The 20,533-nt window shown below is 37.5% G+C and overlaps 1 protein-coding gene across 4 annotated transcripts in view; it reads right to left on the bottom strand.

Moving 5' to 3' along the window:
- LOC129731922 (transcription factor mef2A) overlaps positions 1-20,533 on the bottom strand; it is a 137,327-nt gene that overhangs the window by 15,820 nt on the left and 100,974 nt on the right. For all 4 annotated transcript variants that reach the window (XM_055692336.1, XM_055692311.1, XM_055692320.1 and 1 more), the window contains exon 4: positions 19,311-19,398. In XM_055692336.1, the coding sequence (XP_055548311.1) occupies positions 19,311-19,398 (88 nt within the window). The remainder of the gene's footprint in view (positions 1-19,310; positions 19,399-20,533) is intronic.

The raw sequence follows: 20,533 nt of genomic DNA, 5'->3' as shown, positions 1-20,533 counted from the left end.
ATATTTCGGACATCTTACGTCTATGAATTGTAAAAAGAAGAAGAAAGAGATTTTGAACAAAAAATGCGTGACATTGCAATAAACAGGGGGGACCCACAGAACGGGGAGTATTCCAATCGACACCAAAATTGGGATTTTTCCAAAGTGAAAGTAGATGAATAATTATCCCAACTTTGAGCAAAATCTGTGATGGTCGTGTCCAAGTTTGTGCGTTTTCGTGGTCACTTCGTATGAAATGGCCCTTATTATTCTGTGAATTCTGGTGACCCTAGTAAAGATAACATTTTAGAGACTCACATGAGTTTTCCCGTAAGCAAACGTAAAGGCGACGAACCAGGCGTGCAATTACTCTGCGGCCTTTGAAAACAGTTCTTTTTTTTGCTCGTCACCTTTCAGAACGTTACCTCTAAATGTTTTAAGAAAAGAGGGCCTCACAAACAAATTTGGCCCGGGCCCCCAGTGCCTAAATCCGGCCCTAAATTGAGGCGAAATCGGTCGATTTTAAAATCCATTTTTTGACTACGTAGTAAGAATAAAGGAAAAGTTTTAAGGATGAATTATGTTTTATATGTATGAAACATTTACCATACGATTGGTGTATTTTCTCAGAATAGATGTCGAAATTGGGAACAAAACACTATCGAGCATTGCTTATCAACCGTGCAAAAACTTCGGTTACCCGTACAGGCATGTACAGTTTTCGTAGCCCTACGTTAACCATACGGACGTGTCTCGGACACCACCCTCAATATTTTTTGGATATTTTCAAACACTTCTTAGAAAAAAAAATTTAATGAGTTAATTTTAACAAAGCTGTGCAAACCAAGTCAAAAAAAGACCTTTTTTGTGTTGTGAGCTGATCATCGGATTCTTTTAATACCTGTTCGACACTTTTTATGGCAATATATATTTTGGCCGCTTTTCAAACTTTTTTCTACTCAAAAGTTGTTAATTTATATTTTTCATTTTATATTATGTTTCCATATTTTTTTCAAGTTCCTCTTTTGAAGTAATTTTATATTTTCTAACGATATCTACTCTTTGACAAATTGTCACTATTTTATTACTACAGAATTTTTTTACGAAATTGTCACAATTTTTTGCAATTTTTGACCTATTTTTTGTTAGTTTATTGATTACTAGTTTATTGAATGTTCAACATTCTTTAACAGTTTAATTTTTTCATATTTAAAAAAAAATTGCGTTTTTCGTAGCAACTTGTAATGAATGTTACATAGAAATTTTCAAAAATACAGTCCACAATATCAGGAAACTTCAGCAGACCAGAATTTGGCTCAACCTTGAACAAAAAAGAAACTCTTTACGTGAATTCAGTTTGCCCAATCCCGAAGGTGTTTGTTCCGGGTTTTCAACAGCACTTTTTTTTCTCTAGCATTGTATCTGCCACTCTAGCAGTGTCTTTTCCTAGAAAGTTTAGGAAACGAGAACGTTTTTCTTTTCCCAGACTTCTTGAGTTCAGCCATTGAATCATTAAAATCATCGGACGACAATATTTCGTAAGGATCCGGGATCCGGCGGCCTTCTTGAGTATTTCCGTCTACTTGTACATGAGCTTGCGGGCATCTTAGACGGTGTTTGCCCCAAATAGAAACTATTTTCAACCTCTTTATCACAAGTATTGTCCGTACCAACTGTTTACATTCAGGACAAATCGTTTGCTTGTTTGATGTTAGACACCGAAGCACGCAGTTTGTTTGGATAAACACCAGTGGTCTCGATCACGACTAGAAACTGTTTTGTCAGATCCCTGAGAATTCCCATTATTTTTAATGCTTTTATCTTGGACCGGAAAAACACAACCCAAGGTCCCATCGTTCTTCCCGGATACACCGTCACGAGATTCAAGGCCTTCAAGGTTCCATCTGTTATTTTCATACTTTTGTATCCGGAAGGACCAAGTTATTCGAGTTATTTTCTCCACCCATGTAAATTTGCACGATATTTTGGTTCTTGAGGTGTGAACTATCATCGGGTCACCGATGAGTTTCTAGATTCTATTAGTTCAACCGTCCAATATGTCAATTAAAGTATGTCAAAATAGAAATGAATTTCTTTTTGGAGCGTCTTAGTAGAATGGAATTAAATATTGAGAATAGGTTTTTTTTAATAACGGGGGGAGTTTGTAATGATTTATTTATGTACTAAAATATCTATTCAGAATTAATGTCGTGTGTTCTGCCACAAATGGTGACATTTCAACACTATTATACGTACATTTGTACGCTTTTCCTATATTATTGAATGTTGAGCTTTCGCAGTTAAGTAATTAAAAAATTTTTATTAAAATTATTAAACCTACTTGTCAAGGAGAAAAAAAACAAAAAAGAATGAAAAAAAACTTAAAATAAACTTAAAACTATCTTACTGACTATAAAGTGAGCTAATCGTTGCAATTGAGGATTGCAACGATTTTTGTGGGAATTTGTTGATATTTTGGCTTGACATATTTTCTAATGTTTCTACATTAGTGAGCCTATGTAGCTCGTTCGTGTTAAACCAGGGAGGACGCTTCAAAATCATTTTCAAAAGTTTATTCTGAATCCATTGAAGTGTCTTCTTCCTGGTTGCACAACAACTTGTCCAGATGGGAACTGCATATAACATTGCTAGCCTAAAAATTTGTTTGTAAATTAACAGTTTATTCAAAGTCTAGAATTCCTGTTGATAAGAGGATATAAACATTTGATATACCTATTGCACTTTGACTGGATATTTTCAATGTGCTCCTTGAAAGTAAGATTCTTATCATAAATTAGCCCTAAGTATTTAACTTGATCAGACCAATTTAAGACCACACCGTTCATCCTAATAACGTGGTTATGGGTGGGTTTGAGAAAAGAAACTGTTGGCTTATGAGGTAAAAATAATTAACTGTGTTTTAGAAGCATTAGGGTCTTCCTTACTCAAAGTAACTGATGAGTAGTGGAATGCCCATGGCGAAAACCAAACTGCTCATTTGCAAAAATTGAGTTCTCATTAATATGTGTTATCATTCTATTAAGAATTATTCTTTCAAAAAGTTTGCTAATAGAGGAAAGTAAACTAATTGGTCGATAACTTGATGCCTCAGCTGGATTCTTTTCGGGTTTTAAAATTGGAGTGCCTTTGGCATTTTTCTATTTCGTAGGAAAATGTGCAAGCAAAGCATCTGCTAAAAATTTTTACCAAGAAATTTAAAGAGTTTTCGGGAAGTCTTTTGATGAGGATATAGAAAATCCCATCATCTCCTGGTGCTTTCATGTTTTTGTATTTTTTTGAGAATAATTCGCACCTCATTCAAGTTTGTTTCCAATACCTCTTCAGAAAGAAATTCTTGGGTGGTGATCTGATCATACTTTTGGTTTACTTCATTTTTAATAGGACTTACTACGTTTAAATTGGAGTTATGAACACTCTCAAACTGCTAAGCAAGTTTTTGAGATTTTTGTTCATTCGTTAGAAAAATGCAAACACCATCTTTAAGGACTGGAATGGGCTTCGAAGGTTTCTTAAGAACCTTCGAAAGCTTCCAGAAAGGTTTTGAATAAGGTTTTAGTTGTTCAACTTCTCTCATGAAATTCTCATTTTGCAAGAGAGTGAATCTATGTTTAATTTCCTTTTGTAATTCTTGAAAAATAATTTTCAAAGCAATATCACGAGATCTTTGGTATTGACGTCTCCGTATGTTCTTCAACCATATAAAGAGTTGAAATTCACTGTCAATAATTGGTGTATTAAATTTCACTCGAGCCATAGGAACTGATAAATTCCGGGCAATGAGTATTAAGCTGCTAAAATTTTCTAATGCTCTGTCAATGTCAGCACTATTTTGTAAAATAATATCATCATTCAAATTTTCTTCGATCGTAGAACGATGTCTATCCCAATTAGTCTTGTGATAATTTAACACAGATCTAGTGGGATTTAAAATAGTTTCATGGGAAATAGAAAATGTTATTGGGAGATGATCAGAATCAAAGTCAGCATGAGTTAATAAATCACTGCATGAATGACTTTGATTTGTTAGTACATTGAGAATAGGTTATGTTTCCATTTGATTCTAATACTTTTGTAGTAGAATTAAATGGAAATATAACCTATTCTCAATGTCAAAATAGGTTCAAAGAGTTGTTCGACGAAATCAAACCTATGCCCTTAAAAAAGCTGAGTTTGTTTAGGGTGAAAAAAATGCTACAACACTTGAAACATCGATACAGGAAGAGTTATTTCGATGAGAAAGCAGTTACGCGAAATCTACCGGACAACTTCCGGAGACACATTCGGATTGAAGTTCGTCGTAAGTTTTTGAAGAACATCCACTACACGCGCTGATCGAGGAGCAGTCGATTGTTTAAAGTACGAAATTTTCCTGGAAAAGGATATGACGATCGAGGCGGGTTTTCATTGGGAATCATATGGGGCCGTTCCTGAACCATGCGTTCATATTTTGATGACTTCCTATACCCCCCGTGGTCTTTCGTGGTTTTTTGGTCGAGACCCCCCCCCCACCCCTTGTGCCCTCTCCGACTTTAACCACGTGGTCTTTTCATTTGTCGAGTGCCAAAAATGCTCCTTTTTCTCTGAATGGTAGGAATTTTTTTACATTTTTGCCTTTCTCCCATGAAGGTATAGCAATCACTTGCAAACCTCGACTCAGTTCGACGAGTTGAGCATTTTCTGTGTGTGCGTGTGTGTATGTGTGTGTGCGTGTGTGTGTGTGCAAATTTTTACTCTCGCTTACTTTTCTCACAGATGGCTGGACCGATTTTCATGAAATAAATTGCCCAACATGGAAAAAATTATACACTTTTTCTTTACAGTTATGGTGAATTGTATACTCATCTAAAAATCGAATGTTAGTACCACCTTTGAAATATTTAGTTGATAATAAGTGAGTCCTTACTTCCGGTGAATTTCAGCTATCTACAACTGGCTGACTAAGGTTTAGGACTCTTAAATTGTGTTTTTTCGAACGAATTTGTATTTTTTTTAAAATAAATTTTAACCCTCTAGTGCCCAGTGCCGCCTTCGGACGGTGTTCAGTCAATCCTCTAAAAAGCTTCTATAAGGACTCAAAAAATATTTATAAGGCTTTATAATGATTTTTCGAAGTCCGTCTAAAAATTAATTTGGGCACTAGAGGGTTAAAATAAATAATAATAAATTTTTTTACCAGTCATTTCTTATTGAAATATACTTCCAGGAATAATGTCACAAATCTCGACACATTGCAGAATCTTATATTTAAAATAAAGTTACATATATGTGCGACCGCCCATTACTTTACAACGGAGCGTCTGATTTGAGCTGGCTTTGTTTTTTTGTGTTCGTCTTTGTCCAAGGCAAAATGTTACGGCGAGAAAAACAGTTCACTCTCGACAGCTACCACTGAAAATTAAATACAAATATAAGCACGCTCGACTGGTGGCTACCATCACGGTAATCGGTTGAACTATTTAAACATATAAAAATATAGCTTTGTGTCTGTCTGTCTCTCTGATCCATATAGGCTTGGAAACCACAGAACCGATCGGCGTGCAATTTTGTGTATAGAGGTTTTGGGGACCGAGAAAGGTGACTAAGTTTGCTCGAGACCCCTCTCTGTACTGGAAGGGAGGGGTTCCATACAAATGAACCAAGTAAATGGAATCGAATTTGGCAGGTGAATATTTTTAGGGATAACAAGTATGCCCATAATGGTTTTATACCCCTCCTTCTTCAGGAAGGGTGGGGTTTCCTACAAAAGAAACTCAAATTTTTTCCGAACTCCAGAGTTAATCGTGTAAATGGAACCAAACTTATCATGTGGAGGTTTTTGGAGGCAAAAATATTTTAATGGTGGTGCAACATCCCTCCCCTTCTGGATGGGAGGGCTCTAATACGATTCAAACATAAATTTCTTTGGTGGTTTGATACTCCTCCGTACTCTGGAAAGGGAGGCAGGTCTCCTTACAAATTCAACAGATATTTAAACCAGGTTTTCCGGGAAACAGCCTGCAATGATCGGGTCAATGCACAGGAGCCAAAACTTGACTCCAGACGCCATTTTTAAAATTAAGATGGAAACTTCTGGTTTCTAATATGGGTATTTCCGGAATCGTAATGGTGCACTGAAGCCACAAGTCGACCTCCGGCAACATTTTGAATTGTAAGATGGCAACTTCCGGTTTTTGGAAAACAGCCGAAAATGGCCGAGAATGGAGTTTCTCCGAAATCAGAAGCTAAAAATTCACCACAGACACCATTATGAATTGTAAGATGGCGACTTTTGGTTTCTGGAAAACAGCCGAAAATGACTAAATAACACCCAACATGGGTATTTCTCAAACCAGAATGACGCTCAGGGGCCAGAAATTGTCTCCAAATGTCATTTTGATATCCAAGATGGTGACTTCCGGTTTCGGAAAAACCACCGAAAAAGACCGAATATTCCTTAATATGGATATTACTGTGATCGAGATGATGCATATAAGCCAGCATTGACCCTGGACACTATCCTGAATTCAAAGATGACCACTTTCAGTTTCTGGAAAACAACAAAATTAATGAAAACCACCCAATATGGGTATTTCCGGAATCAGATTGATGCCAGAAATGAAAATGATAGAATAACACTCAATATGGTTATTTTTAGAATAGAGGTGATGTACAGAAGCCAAAAGTCGAGGATGTTGTCATTCCGATAAAACCAATCATTTGAAACGATTTGCCTTTTCATAACCAATGGCCGATTCGACGTGCATTTGCAGACTATAAACAAATCGCAAGGAATCAAAGAATTTGAAATGTTTAAAATTACCAAATTAAACACAAAAATGGGCGAGACGATGTTTGCCGGGTCAGCTAGTACAATTATAAAACCTTAGAGGCAAATACCACATTGAAAACAGCCTCTTAAAAATCAAAAAAAAATATTCTTTGTTCTAATAAACTTAAAATATGTAGTATGGCTTTGAGAATTTGATAACATTAGCTGATTACTGACAAATTGCTAAATTCTCGCAACACTTTTAAATTATCGAGCCGTGTCAAATAAATTTATTGATAAAAAAAGTTGCAAAAACTTCATTCTTGCTGGCAATAAGAAATTATAAGTCGAGGAAAAAAACCACGTGATTGTTTCGTCAAACATCCACCGCCCCCCTCCCCCCCCTGCCTGTTCCTTTGGCAAACCCTCCGGTTCCCCTTTTTATAACCACGTGGCTTAGGAACGGCTCCTATGTACCTGTTGGCAAGTGAAAAATCATCGGAAAACATCTCGATAAGAGCGGAAGATTCGAAGCAGTACAATGAAAGTAATCACTTACTCAGAGTTCAGTGCGTCTTGAATTGTCCTACAGATCAGACGTTTTTTCGGTTGCTTGTGGACTGGTCTTTGACTGCCTATAGCTTCAAAGTTTGTGTTTTGTCAGTGTGTCTTTTAAAGATTACCTGAAAGTTATTTCCCATCAGTCTTTCTCAAGACTACCTACTTTTGAATTTAACATTTGTTTTAACTTTTTTCGTATCACCTGAAATGGCTGGACGGAAAAAGAAACCTCGCATCGCTGCGGGGAGGAAAAGAGAGGCATCTCTTTCTGACACATCGAGTGTCTGTAGTGACAATCCTTTTGATATTTTGCCTGAGCAAGAAGCTGGTGAAATGGAAGTTATTAATAATGAAACTATACAAAATATAAAATCTTTAAAAAAGGAGAAAGTTCCACCTATTGTGGTAACTATTTCTTCTGAATTTAATATATTCAAAAAGGAACTTTCAACGTTTGTTTCTGACGTTAAAGTTACCTATCAAATTGGCCGTAGAGGTGAATGCCGCTTATTAGCCGACTCAGTAAAGGGTCGTGATCGTCTTGTTCAGTATTTAACTGACAAGATGTACAAATTTTTTACATATGACACCAAGCCGTTCAAGGTTGTCTTGAAAGGTCTCACCAACGATCAAACCGTTGATGAGATCAAACTTACTTTAACAGAATTACTTGGCATAGCCCCTACCCAAGTAATTCTAATGAAACAAAAATCACGAGGCGAAAACAGTCAGAGAACTGGAATTTCCCTTGTTAATTATTTAATTCATTTTAACCGCGGTTATGAGGTTAACAACTTAAATTTTTTTGAAAAGGCACATGCTTTGTATAATGTGCGTGTAAAGTGGGAAATTTATAGGAAGTATGGCGGAGGTGAAAAGCATATCACCCAATGCCGTACTTGCCAACGTTATGGCCATGGTTCCAAATTCTGTAACATGGACCAAAAATGTCTTAATTGTGGAGACTCTTCTCCCAAAAAGGACACATGTCCTGTGAAAGAGAATAAAAATTTTCGCTGTGCGAATTGTAACGGCAACCATATGTCAAATTTTTATCAATGCCCAGTCCGTTTAGCAATTGTTAAGGCAAGGCAAGGTAAACAAAATTCAATTTCTCAATTAAAACCAACTTCAAAACAAAATTCTCCAAGCGTACCAGTGACGCATAGTTTACCTACTCCTTTGCATACCCGTTTAACTTATGCACAGGTTACAGGTAGTTCGAACATTATACCGCCTAGTGTTGGTAGTTCGAAAATGACCGTTAATATGGGTAAGCAAAACAGGCTAGAAAATAATTGTACACCTATCACTCCAGCTAATATTGCTGCCAAAAATATTTTTTCTAATGTCAACTGCCTGGGGCCTATTACGGCAGGTAAACTTTCTTTTTTGCAACAGGCAATGTTCAATCTTATGAACGCCATGTTGCAGGCAAAATCAATGTTTGAAGCCATTCAAATAGGCACAAATTTTACTATTAAGATTGTTTCTAATTTAAAATTTAGCAATGATTTTAAATAAAACAATTAAAATATTAAATTGGAATGCTCGCTCATTGAAGGCCAATGAGAATGAGCTTTTTAACTTTTTAACAGTAAATAATGTGCATATTGCAATTATTACTGAAACATTTTTGAAACCTAACATAAAATTAAAATATGATCCCAATTACGTGGTTCATAGATATGATAGGATTCAGGGTTCCGGCGGTGGAGTTGCAATTGTTATTCATCGCCGAATCAAACATCGTGCTCTTCCCCATCTTGAGACGAAAGTTATTGAAACTTTGGGAATTGAAGTTCAAACTGAACTTGGGATTTTATTTATTGCCGCAGCATATTTACCATTTCAATGCACACGCGAGCTCAAAAATTATTTTAAAGGTGATTTACAAAAACTCACCAGAAATCGTTCGAAATTTTTCATAATCGGCGATTTTAACGCTAAACATCGTTCATGGAATAATTCTCAAAGTAATTCCAATGGCAAAATTTTATTCAATGATTGTTCTTCAGGATACTATTCTATTTTGTCTCCGAATAGTCCTACATGCTTTTCTTCTGTAAGAAACCCTTCAACAATTGATTTGGTGCTAACAGATCAAAGTCATGTATGAAGTGATTTGATCACACATGCTGACTTTGATTCTGACCATCTTCCAATAACTTTTTCTTTATCACATGAATCAGTTTTAAACCCTATGAGCTCTGTTTTTAATTATAACAAAGCTAATTGGGAAAGATACAAAAATTATATTGAGAGAAATTTCAATAATGAGCTTGATTTGCAAAACGAAGTGAATATTGATTCCGCTTTGGAAGCATTAAAATGTGCAATTGTTGATGCCAGGAATTATTCTGTTCCCAAGGCTCAAGTGAAATTTGATTCACCAATGATTGACGAAAATCTTCAACTTCTAATTCGTTTGAAAAATGTCCGCAGACGTCAATATCAACGTTCTCGTGACCCTGTTTTCAAAACTATTTATAAAGATTTACAGAAAGAGATTAAGCATAGATTTACTCTTCTGAGAAATCAAAATTTTGAGACTAAAGTTGAAAAATTGAAACCATATTCAAAACCATTTTGGAAGCTGTCGAAGATTCTTAAGAAACCTTCAAAGCCTATTCCAGTTTTAAAAGATGGTGAACGTTTTCTTGTATCCAATGAACAAAAGGCTCAAAGACTTGCTCAGCAGTTTGAGAGTGTTCATAACTCAAATTTGAATTTTGTGAGTCCAATTGAAAATGAAGTCATACGTCAATTTGATTTAGTTTCTTCCCAGAATTTTTTACCTGCAGAAATAATTGAAACTAACTTGAATGAGATTAAATCAATTATTAAAAATTTCAAAAATATGAAAGCACCTGGTGACGATGGAATCTTTAATATACTAATCAAACATCTCCCTGAGAGCACAATGGAATTTTTAGTGAAAATTTTCAATTGCTGCTTCAAAATTGCATATTTTCCCAAATTATGGAAAAATGCAAAAATTACTCCCATTTTAAAACCGGATAAGAACCCAGCTGAAGTTTCAAGTTATCGACCAATCAGTTTGCTTTCTTCAATAAGTGAACTGTTTGAGAGAATTATTCTTAACAGAATGATGTCACACATCAACGAAAATTCAATTTTTGCAAATGAACAGTTTGGATTTCGCCATGGGCATTCCACAACTCATCAATTGCTCAGAGTTACTAATATGATACGAGCTAACAAATCTGAAGGTTATTCCACTGGAGCTGCTCTTTTAGACATAGAAAAAGCATTCGAGAGTGTTTGGCATAAAGGTTTGATTGCGAAATTGCAAACTTTTAATTTTCCAATTTTCCTAATCAAAATTTTAAAAAATTATCTTACTGATCGAACTCTGCAGGTTGTCTATCAGAATTCAAAATCTGATAGATTTCCTGTCAGAGCAGGTGTACCTCAAGGTTCAGTCTTGGGTCCAGTCCTGTACAACATATTCACTTCAGATCTTCCTGATTTGCCTCCAGGTTGCACAAAGTCATTGTTCTGCGATGACACAAGCATTTCCGTAAAAGGAAAAAGTCTTCGTGTCATATGCAGTCGATTGCAGAAAAGTTTAGATATTTTTTCTTCCTACTTGCAAAAGTGGAAAATCTCTCCCAATGCTTCTAAAACTCAAATGATAATTTTTCCGCATAAGCCTAGGGCTTCTCTCCTCAAGCCAAACAATAATCACGTTGTCAAGATGAATGGGGTTATTTTAAGTTGGTCCGACAAGGTTAAGTACTTGGGACTAATTTATGATAAAAAACTTATTTTCAAAGAGCACATTGAGAGTATACAAGCCAAGTGCATCAAATATACGAGATGTTTATATCCTATCATTAACAGGAATTCTAAACTTTGTTTAAAGAACAAACTTTTGATTTACAAACAAATTTTTAGACCAGCAATGCTTTATGCTGTACCGATCTGGTCAAGTTGCTGTTCAACAAGGAAGAAAACGCTTCAAAGGATTCAGAATAAAATTCTGAAAATGATTTTGAAGCGTCCTCCTTGGTTTGGTACGCTCGAATTACATAGACTTACTGGTGTTGAACCATTAGGAGCTACGTCAAATAAAATTATTAACAATTTTCGACAAAAATCGTTGCAATCCTCAATTGCTACGATAAGCTCTCTTTATAGCCAATAAGTTAGCAATTAAGTTAGTTGTAAGTTTACTTCCCCTTTTCTGACAAGTAGGTTTAAATCCCTACGAATGATAAGTCCTAATTGCGAAAGCAAACAAATCCTAACAATTAAAATTACAAATTTCTAACAGTGTTGAGAAGTCACCATTTGTGATTGGACACACATACTCATTATTTACTAATATTTATCATAAATACTTAAGCTACTAACAAATCCCCTCCTTTAAAAAAAAATAAAAAAAAAAAACTTACTCAGAGTTTTTTTTCTCAAGAACGATATTCGGGATTTTTTAAAGTTTTCGGCGGATTGCGAGTTCAAGTTATGTTTGGATGCAGTATAATTTTCCAGATACAAGAGGCATAAAAAAGTGATTCTATTGCTTGACAACGGTCGGCCTCATACTGCCAAAGTCGTTAAAACTTACATAGGAGCACTTGAATGGGAAATCTCACCTCAGCCGCCATGTTCCCCAGATATTGCATTATTATTTGTTCCGTTCGATGTCACATGGTCTAGCTGATCAGCAGTTCTGCTTATATGGAAACATCAAAAATGGTTTAGTACGTGAAACTTGGAATGCTTTATAGATAACTATAAACTTGGAATGCTCTATGGATAACTATTTTTTCGAAATAAAAGTCAAATTCACAACTGCAATTTTGCTTGAGTTGGATTGGGAAGATGGTTCCACTTTTAGTTCGTATGTACCCTATTCGTTGTCCACGATTCACATTTCAAGTTTCAATGCTACACATCCGTTGGATAGTGGATTTAAAATTTGATTCCTCTAGGAAATAATGAAAATAACGCTGGTCGACAAAAAAAATGTTGCCCCTAAGCTCGAAATAGCTGCCCTAGAAAGATTATAGCTTTTCAACCATTTCCTGCTGTAGCGGGGGCCTAGTGTGGTTGGTAACGTCTCCTCCAACCACGCTCGACGCCTGGGTTCGAATCCCACCGCCGACATAGGTGTCGATGGTTGTGAGGTGGCGTGATCCACTCACAACCAACCCAACTGGTCTAGATTCAATCCTAGCCGACACCGGGAGATTTTCTGAGGCGAAAAATCTCTGGGATCACGCCTTCCATCGCATGAGGAAGTAAAGCCGTTGGCGCCGGTCCGTTAATAAACGAGTCGTGAGTTAGGGTCCTGGGTGTGGAGTCGCCTCCCTGGGCGTCGGTGATTGGCCACAAGCGTGGCGGAACTAGACCGACGGAAAATAAGCGAGAATAAAAAAAAAACCATTTCCTGCAAATGTTGGTGCCCCTAGCCACTACCAAAACGCGTCAACTTAGGTGAGAGTTCGCATAGTAATTGCTAAAACTAATTTGAATTTCTAAATAGAATGTTGGTGGCTGGGGCACCAAAAATCACAGGAATGGCTGTTTTTAACTGTTAATAATCTTTAATTTTTTTCTAGTTTGAGCTTCAGGGCCACACCTTTGTTGACCAGTGTAATTTAAGCTCTTGTCTTTCTGCACTCCGACGTTCGGGTGGAACAATGAAACCAGAACCATCTCTGCTTTAGGTATTAATCAACAATCATAAAGATTTTCATGCATTCTCTTTCCACCTCCTGTTAATCCACAGATCCATGATTCAGACAGACAGCAAAGCACAGTCTGTGTTGCCATGTGCCTGCTGCTTTTGTTTTCGCAGCTGCTGGCTTCATTTGCAACAGACACAAACCCGAGCGTCGTAATCTGCTCTAAGTATCGGGACCAGTGCAGATGGAGGAAGCTAATGTAGCACAGCATATTAATCCGATAGCTTTCGAGCAGAGATGATAGCCGGTCGAATACTGGCAACGGGTGGGCAATGAATCGAATCGTTTGTGTTAATGTTCTCCTACACAGAGCAACAGATTTTCTCCAAATATTCTTCCGATTAGCTCGAACATCCTCTTACGATCCATAATCTCAATTTTACACAGTCGGATCCTTGCAATCATTAGCTCAACTGATCTGAATCTGCAATGCCAAATCCTGACATGCTTTGTGTCTACCATTAGCTGCATGTGCATCCAGAAATTTACGAATTCCCCGATTGCAATACTCTGACCCAGTGAGGTTCGCTACCACCGCCGTGCCGTTGGCCGTTGGAAACGCTTCATCGCGCTTTTCCATTATCCAAACGTCTATTTTACATTCGATCTGAAGACGTTCGGAAATAAATTGTACCGCTCGTTCCTCCCTCGAGCCAATCGAGCCAAACCGGGTGGAAACGGGACTCTCCCCATCTCTTCATCTGCCGCTGTAAATGCACCACCCAACAACGGTAGTGCACTTAGCAATGCATTCAACTGCACTTTAGCGGCAGCCCCTTCAGCGGGGAAATGAAAAAGCTTCGGCTTCCGCCCGCCTGGCGTATGCATCTGCGTACCTCAAAGTGGAAGGTAAAATTGTGCTGCGGAAAAAAAAATTTACGATCCTCCCACAACGCACGTATCTTCTGCCCAGACGCTCGTTAGAACTTTAACAGGGTCGTTAAGCGAAGTCGATAGGGCATATCGCTTCTCCAGCATCGGGGGAATTAATTTAGCTTGGTTTTCGGGTGAAGTACTGGTACCATATTTATTTAACGTAGAAAAGATAGCTTTTTGGCATAGAATACGTCTTACTTAAATAAGGTGCTATTCCGAAATATCGAAAATAAAGTGAAACGGCTGAATGAATGATTTCACACATTTCACACATACTAAGCGACTCAATATTTGTATAAGGACAATAAATACCGAAATAATTCTTCCCGACAAGCAGGTTATGACTGTTATAAGTGTAACGAAATTCTGAGTGTAAAATGCGTTCCTTCCACTGTTAGATGTCGATACTTAAAATATAGAGATATGGTCTCGTTTCTGGTTCTTCAGTTGCATATCTGTTCTGCGGTGCTTGGCTAGCTCTCCTGGGAACAGCAATAGTACGGAAGGATAAACTTGGCTGCTCTGCCGCTTGTCTGTAACCATCTGATGCCATTTTAGTGACCAGTTTTTTATGGTTAAACAGTTAACGGAAAACTAATGCACTTCGCGCACAATGTTCGTCTTCATACCTCAAAAACAACACGCAGCGCAGCCCAACCTTTTTTCACTTTCTTCCATAATACCGTGTGCGTGACCCCACCCACTAGTCGCGTTAGTCATACCATTATTCATTCGTCCACTGACTTTCGCGCGATTCGGGTGTACATTCTAGAATAATAAAACGATAATCATCATGCAAGTGGTAAATCACTATGATGAGAAACTGAACATGCTTCTATCCGGCGTCACTAATTGCTTAGGGAAATGTTTTTCCGAATGCTGTTTTGCCTTCGCAGCTGATTCCCAGCTTTGTAAAAAATTTAACCCATACGCTCTTCAGGGGCGATCACTTGCTTCCAATTAGAGCAGTTGATGAGTTTTTCCACATCTCAGTACTATACAGTACACGTGAGTTTATTATCAACTAGCTGAATGCAGCCGGCCTTGCTTGTGTAAAAATTTCTGCTTTTTCTATAATTTTATTTATTTTTATATATTTTTTACCAACCTATCATTTCAAATATTAATTTCTATTTTAGTTACAAACTTGTTTATGTACTATATTTTTCGTTTCTCCATCAGGAGCTGAAATAAATTAATTTGCAGATAAGCCAACCCTCGAGCAAATCTAATCCACATTGTTTAATGGATTGTCCCTGTCACTTACCTACTTATAGTAACAGAGAATGTAATTCTTATAGGGAATTGAAGTCTCCTACAATTGGTAAGTGGTATCCTTGGTATAAAAATTGCTCCATCTTCGCCCTTTCCTGTAGGATTGTTGGTTCAATTATATTCTTAATCATCTTTCTAACATAACGTTCGACCAAACCACTTACGTTTATTTGGAGCCATAATGTTGACGAAAAACACACATATTAATTATCGATATAACTTTAATATATACCTTAATGTTTAGTTCACAGGTACCACAGAAATTATTAACATACAGTAAACTCAAATTACACTGAATATACGTAATCAATAGCCTAAGCTCACCTCTGATAGTAAAAATCAATGCTTGCTATGTCTTCTTCTTTTACTTTTTTGTGTAAACAATATCAATATCATCCTTATGGTTGAACATCAGTCTTCATGCAATAATTATCAATTTGGAGTTAAAGGGACTGTCTTCACAATTCAATCATGTTTTGAATAGCTTCCCCTTCCGTTTTCGACAAAATGTTCCTGTCTTTGGAAATAAATTCTCGATCTCCAGACATGATCAAAGGCCTGAAAATTATCGTATTCATTCGAAAAGTTATCATAATGCATGAAAAATTTTGATTTTTGAATCATTTTAGAACCCATTCTCCTTTGTGAGTTGCCCCTTCCTCTTCCGATGACCACTTCATTTGTACAGAGAACACGTTTTTTATATAAATAGGTAGATAGCAAACCCTAGAGAGCGTTTACCCAACCAAAGAGGGTTTAGCAAGAATGGGGAGTATCCCAATTCCTTACGAATGCTTACATAGGAGGAGAGGGGGATTCGAAAGTCTTACGTCACATTAAAAAATAAAAAAAATAAACAAAAACTTACAAAACTAATGAAATGAAATTGCTTGCTTTGCTTTGCTTTGTTGGCTAGCGGACCGTTCACCGGTCTAGGGACGAACGAATAAGGGACGCTCAAACGCTCCGAGCACTTGTCGATCACCTTCCTTCAGCATCCATGCTTCATGTCCGTAAAGAGCCACCGGAAGTATCAGTGTCCTATACAGCGCTAGTTTTGTACGAGTTTGCAAACTACGGGACCTTAGCTGGTTACGGAGTCCGTAGAACGACCTGTTCGCAGCTGCAACTCGTCGTTTCACTTCACGGCTCATATCGTTGTCACATGTCACAAGCGTTCCAAGATAAAATAATTCGTCAACCACTCCAAATCGATTCCCATCTATCTCCACCTCAGCACCAACACCGCGCGAACTCCCACGCTACCTGCCAGCTACCATGAACTTCGTTTTGGCAGAGTTAATGACAAGTCCCAAACTCGCTGCTTCCCTCTTGAAGGGTACGAAGGCCTCCTCCACGGCCCTACGGTCGTGTCGTCCGCAAAACCAAGAAGCATGTGAGATTTCGTAATGATCGTACCATTTCTTTGCACGTTTGCTCTTCGTACTGCACCTTCAAAGGCGACGTTGAACAGTAAGTTAGAGAGAGCTTCCCCCTGCTTCAGTCCATCAATGTTACGAACGCGGCTGATGTTTCGCCAGCTATCCGCACGCACGATTTTGATTCCTCCAGCGTCATACGACTCAGCTTAATTAGTTTCGCAAGGAAACCGTGGTTCAGCATGATCTGCCCCACCTCGTTTTTTTTATTGAGTCGTATGCAGCCTTGAAATCCACAAACAGATGGTGCGTCTGCAGGTTATACTCCCGGATTTTATCGAGGTGAACCTTGGAAAAGCATGAATTCACCTTAGCTTCGTGTACTTAATTTTCATTTTATTGGCTTTACATGATATTAACTGAATTGGTTAACTTGTTTTGTTTTTATTTTTTACCAATACGCCATGTGTAGAAAAAAAATTATTATTCTTTAAAAAAAATTTTTGTTCCTGTAAAATAAAATCTTTCATAAGATTTATAGGGGGGGGGATGGAGTGTATAATGCAAAATCCTGCTTAACTTTATTATGGGGGGAGGGGGCATCAAAAATTCCGAAAAAAGTCTTCACGCAATTTGTGGTTTATTACCTTTTTAGACTATTTTATTTCCTCGGAGATTTCATATGTTTTGAACTTATCCAACGTTTCTTATTTTTCTCTAAACCTCTTTTGTTTCTTTGGTATTTCAATTGATTTCTTGATTTTTAGCAGATTTTGATTTTCGTTGATATATTTGAGTATTTCTCATTTAAAATTGTTTTTTTTTTTTAATATGTACTCTCTATTAAAAATTTTGTCTTGGATTAGATTTTCGTCCTATTCTGAAATTGTTGACTTCTTTCGACATTTCTCACGTTTTTCGTCATTTTTCATGTTTCAATAAACTTTTGGCCTATTTGTTTTTTTTTGCCTTGTTTAGCCTTTAGTGAATGCTATACCTTCCTAGGAAAAGGCAAAAAGTCACCTTAAAGTTTTAATTTTTGACCACTTCTGAAGTTCTTGTACGCAGGCTTGTAAACGGTCAGCACTTTCATTTGATTTCGCTTCGTCAGTGTGCGTCGCAGTAGGCTTTCATTCGTAAATGTAGTCCGACCGTCGGCTCTTACACAAAAAACAGATGGTGAATTGGCATTCGCGCATCAGAGAGATGCACACTGTCATTCGTTTGGCGATGTTAATTTGTTTTATTTCTGTTTATTCAATGCTTTAAGTTGGGAAATATTGTTACAGAGTTGAGTTAAGAAATATTATTATGAGATCGATGATGAAAGTATTCTTTTCATTGTGTTAAGCCTACATGTTAAAATACGTTTAGAGGAAAAACGTCGCGAAGGCGAATTTTAGTTTGGCATCTTTATTCACGCAGGTATTTAGGTAGCAGAAGCAAAAGAAGACGATTGTCATTTAACCATTTACAAACCTGTTTGTGCACACGTTTTTCACCGTTTGTTAAGTTTTAATCTGTTTTGAACATTCTCTTCTTTACATTTTAAATATAGTTTTTGACCTTTTTAGTATTATTTACTTTTTATCAATCTTATCAATTTCTGATTTTGTTCAGTTGATGCTGGAAGTTTTATTTACATTTCATTCCTCGAGTCTCTTGGAGAAAAGTTTTTTTAAATTGATTAGGGTTACGTTTAGTTTACATAGATGACTTTTTAATTCATCTTATCTTCCCACTGTCAAAACTTGGAATGTCTATCATTGATAACACATGTATAATCGTAGAGTTGTACCTGAATAATCGCGAATATTTAAGAAAAATCCGTAAAGTTTTTAATATCTTCAATTTTTTAAATACAAACTGTTATTTAGTTACAATTTCCCAGTTAAACAACTCTCATCTTTTAACAAAGAAAAAGTTCCAACTTTATGAACGACTATATAACATTTGTTGAACCTTAGTAATAATAAAAAAGTATGGCACTTGGCTTCCATTAATTAAATTCGCACCTGTAATTAAAGCTCCCTCTCTCCTTTCCCTAGTTCTTTCTGAGCGAGAACATTAATGTGCTCGTAAGGAAAAAAAATGTTATTGCTTTAAAACGAGTTGTCAGGTATGTGCGATATCTTCGCCGTCCCCGTAAAACCGTCATCGTAAAAGTGTAATGCTCGCTAGAGCTTAAATACTTTCTACTGCTCTGCTGTGAGATTCACCATTGGGTCCCTCCCTTCGAACGCAAAGCTGCAAAACGTGCCGGTCATTACCGGGAGCTTGGTGCAAGCGGAAGGAAGTAACGGGACGCGTTCAATTCTCGTTCGATAAAAAACCCACCCCCGTACGAAGGAAAGCACAAATTCCACCATCCAGAGTTAATCCAGTCGGAAGAAAGTAAAAGTTTCTATGTTTTATAGCGGTCGTATTATCCACCGATAATGGGGGAAAATTCTTTAATAAATTGAAATATTCACGAGCCATCATCATTACCGGACCTGCACGTGTCAACAGAAAGGCAATAAAACCACCCGCACTTCCGCTGCCGACGAAAGCACGCGAAGTGAATCACGTTGGGAGTTTCAGTAGAGTTTCTCCGAAAGTTGAGGTTTTATTTTAACAACCTTCTTTAGTTAAGTTTGTTAGTGGGACATAATTCAGTGCGCTTCCTCCGGCTTTCTGTCACAGCTGTCACTCAAACTATGGAAGGTTAGTAGTCTGGCAAGTGCGTGTGTGTGTGAACTATATTATACTTACCCAAAATGTCGCTTTTTCTGCTGATGGGATGCTAACTGCCGGTGACAGTGGAAAGCCCGGTCGCACACATTGCAGGTTAGAGACTCATCTGGAACGAGACAAAAGCGTAATGAGCTGACTTTGTTGGCCATTAATTACTAATGTCGCACGCAGAGCCCACTTAATAACATCAATCAATGGTCGGTGAGTTTCCCCTAACAATAGTAAGCTAATTCCGTATAAAATTGTTCAAACCCATCTCCTTCTTCCCCGTCAACCCACTGTGAAAAAAAGCTAAATAAATCATGAAATGGAAACCGAAATCAGTATATTACCGGTTGCGGTAACGGTCCCGGAAATTTGATCGTCCTCATGAAATTCTATCTAGGCACATTACGTTGATTCGTTCAACACGTTATCACATGTATGTGACTGTATGGGCGTGTATGCGGGTAGATAAATTTATGCTTGCATTCAACCAACATCCGGTGGCTTCAGTCGGCATTGGCTGCTTCCAGGAAATAGTCTCATCATGATTTGCGCTGTTTTCACCGCAGTCGCACCAACCAAATCAAAATATAAATTCATTGCATGGCTTCAATCTCAGTTTGGGACGAGTTTTGCGAAATCCGTCAAGCGACGCGATGTCAGAGAGTGAGGATTCGTTTTGGAACTTTGTCGCAATAACGTACGCCCGGATGACGCTAACCGGGCTCCGTTTGTTAAGCTCCTTCCGAAAACGCAGATGATATGTGATTCCTCCGACTTGACAGGATGTCACACTTAATTGTTGTGCCGTGATGGATTGAATTCATGTTCAGCTTTTCGTGATGGATTTCGTTCAATATTCATGGACTCAGATGGTTAAAACACTCAACCCTAAACAAGTTGACTATAATCTAAAGCACATTTTAAGTATCGTGTTTAACACCCCAATTTGGCAAAAGCTAATTCAGTTGCTATTGTAGGCAGGGAAATTAATTATCCAAAAGTTGCCGATTGTTAGCCAACTTGTTTGTTCCGGAAGTATTATTCCGCCTGAATGACAATATTCTGCAGTTGAACTCGTGCGAAACGATGGAAAAGTCTTTCATTGGCGAATTTCGAACTTCGTGGCGAAAGCAGGAGGAACAAAATCAATTTGAAAAGTTTAGAAGAAAAGCGAGAAAAACTTGAGGGGGAGCTGAAGTGTATGATACACCTCCACCACACCTCCTTTCTAGTGGCCGTCAGGTGAATATTTT

This window comes from Wyeomyia smithii, chromosome 1 (assembly GCF_029784165.1).
Source record: "Wyeomyia smithii strain HCP4-BCI-WySm-NY-G18 chromosome 1, ASM2978416v1, whole genome shotgun sequence".
Classification (NCBI taxonomy): Eukaryota; Metazoa; Arthropoda; class Insecta; order Diptera; family Culicidae; genus Wyeomyia; species Wyeomyia smithii.
The sequence above is the reverse complement of the archived record's forward strand: the minus strand, read 5'-3'. Positions and strand labels throughout refer to the sequence as shown.